Source organism: Haliotis cracherodii, unplaced genomic scaffold, assembly GCF_022045235.1.
Source record: "Haliotis cracherodii isolate W230 unplaced genomic scaffold, xgHalCrac1.p SCAF_20, whole genome shotgun sequence".
Classification (NCBI taxonomy): domain Eukaryota; kingdom Metazoa; phylum Mollusca; class Gastropoda; order Lepetellida; family Haliotidae; genus Haliotis; species Haliotis cracherodii.
In genome coordinates this window covers 10,985,099-10,987,587 of record NW_027266276.1, presented here as the reverse complement: position 1 = coordinate 10,987,587, position 2,489 = coordinate 10,985,099, and the positions used below count along the sequence as shown (strand labels likewise).

The 2,489-nt window shown below is 44.0% G+C and overlaps 1 protein-coding gene across 1 annotated transcript; it reads left to right on the top strand.

Annotated features, from left to right (window-relative positions):
• Positions 1-244: 244 nt before the first annotated feature.
• Positions 245-1,775, top strand: LOC139470175 (uncharacterized protein 1-like). The gene is made up of 2 exons (XM_071252477.1): positions 245-299; positions 1,072-1,775. The coding sequence occupies exons 1-2, from the start codon at positions 245-247 to the stop codon at positions 1,773-1,775; spliced, it is 759 nt and encodes a 252-aa protein (XP_071108578.1).
• Positions 1,776-2,489: the final 714 nt, after the last annotated feature.

Below are 2,489 nucleotides of genomic sequence, written 5' to 3'. Positions count from 1 at the left end.
AGTGAGAAATATTGATACCCACAATGCATTAAAGACAGCCTGCACAGGAAGAATCGTGATTTCGAATCAACGGCGGATGGGTTCTTGTACGTACTACTTTCAGAGGCCGGTTGCAATATATGTCATGCATGCTGACGCCGCTTGTTTTTTTAGTAGATTTATCGTGTTTGAACGTTTTTAGTATTGTTGATACGTTTCCTAAAGTTATGTATCTTCACACAGATCTCAAGACAGCAGCAACAAGATGGTTCTTCACGTAATTACAGTCCTGTTGTCCGTGGGACTATGCTTCGGCATGCGTAAGTAACATTTGTTTTTTACCAATAGCATATATGTGTTCTTAAATGAACAAGGGGTGGTGCGGTAGCTTGGTGGTTAAAGCGTTTGCTCATCTCACCGAAAGTCCCGGTTCAATTCCACATGGATACAATGTGTAAAGACCAATTTCATGGAAATGGTTTTGTTGGCTATTTTTGCATTTCGTCAACTTAACCACTCTTAACAACCTAACATCACGATTGAAAAAGTAGAGAGTATGTTTTTGCGACCATATCAGAAATATTATATTTCGTTATGAAAATAGCAATACAAATGCGGAACCCGAATCCAATGTGGCATACCAAAATGTAAAAATAACGTATGATCCGGTCGGATTTTAAGGTTGGTGTAAGTGGATGAGTTAGATTAAACGTCGCATTGAACAGTATTCCAGTTAAATCGCGGCGTGTAAGCATAATGTGGAAGGAAAACACGATGTGATGCAGGTCTCATGTGTCTGCTACTCTGGTGAAACCCACTAGCATATGGTGCTGACAAACCTTGAAACATAATCGGGACGTACCGGGATTCGAAACCACAATCATAGGTTTCTGGCGTGCCCAAGGGACGCAACTCTGCACAGCAAATCGTGTGTGTGTGTGTGTGTGTGTGTGTGTGTGTGTGTGTGTGTGTGTGTGTGTGTGTGTGTGTGTGTGTGTGTGTGTGTGTGTGTGTGTGCAAAGGAGAAGTGCAAAACGAAAACATGTATCCGTTTTTAATTGCATAACGAAAACATGTATCCGTTTTTTTCAGCTCCCGCCAGTAATACCAAACCTGCAGTCTACACTGCCTCGCAGCAACAACAACAAGCGGCACAGGCCAGCCTCTTCAACCAACAACCAGCACAACAAGCACGTGGTGGACTCTTCCCACAACAACCACCAAATCCTTCCTACCAGCCACAACAACCAAACCTCGGTCCCTTTGCCGCGTCACTCTTTGGCCAAAGCACTTATGGTGCCGCTAACGCTCCTCGGAGACAACGAGGCGGTCTTCTGGGACAAGCCGTAGCCGGAGCCAACAGGCAGCAGGCAACCAACGCTGGCGCCGGCAACCTCATGAGTTCGATCTTGCAAAATACAATGACAGGCCGTATGATGGGATTGGATAGCCAGGAAATTGCTTACTTGAATTCTGTTCGTACCCAAGGTGTAAGACGCGCCAACATCGACCGTCTGATGAAGATTGACCAGATACCATCCTACAACTACTATCTATCTCTTAAAAACAACCCCGCTCAGTTTGCCAAAGCCCAGAGTTACCTTATGCGCTTGAACACGATGGAGAGGGTAGGAACAGATGCTCAGCTGGAAACAATGGGCTTGACCATGATGATGCAGCCAAATCAGGACCCCGTTATTGCAGGGATGCTGCAGATGGATGCTGCCAGGGGAGTCTACGGCGACGCCCTGCAGCGATTGATGCAACGTAGAACCCAGATGTCTGTATTGGGATAATTTCATTAATCTTTAAATTTTCAATGCATAGCTCTGATTGTGTCGGACCATCATTGTTTGCGTGTTTCGATTTTCTTATTTGTCGCTATTTATTAATCTGCACCGGCTGTTCTCACACCAGCGCAGGATCCGCTTTTCAAAAGTGTTTGGGAATATGATGACGTTGACTTTGGGTATGTAATAAAAGCTCAATGAGTTTTTGTCTTGGTAATTACTATCTTAGAACATTTGTCGGACAATACACGAAGGATCATTTCAATTGGTGTATGTGTTTAGAAACTAACCAATCAGCTCAGAATCACGATTAATTAATTGTTTATTGTTCAACGCCGCACACAGCAATACTCCAGCTACATGACGGTGGTCTGTAAATGATGGAGTGTGGACCAATCAATCCAGTATTGACTTCATGAACATCGATCCTCGCAACTGAGATACGATGACATGCATCAACCAAGTCAGCGAGCCTGATTACCCGATCCCTCCCGTCTTACGACAAACATGGGTTACTGAAGACCAATTCTAAACCGGATCTTGATGGGAAAGTATACTTATACCCATATTATATACGGGCGGGCTGTACGAACAGATTTCATTCTCGAGAGTCAGACGATACGCTAGTTTGTGTTTCAAGTAAGCATATATGTTTTTATTTGTTTGGTTAGTTGGTTGGTTGTTTCACGCCGCAATGTCAGCACTGATACGCACATGAAT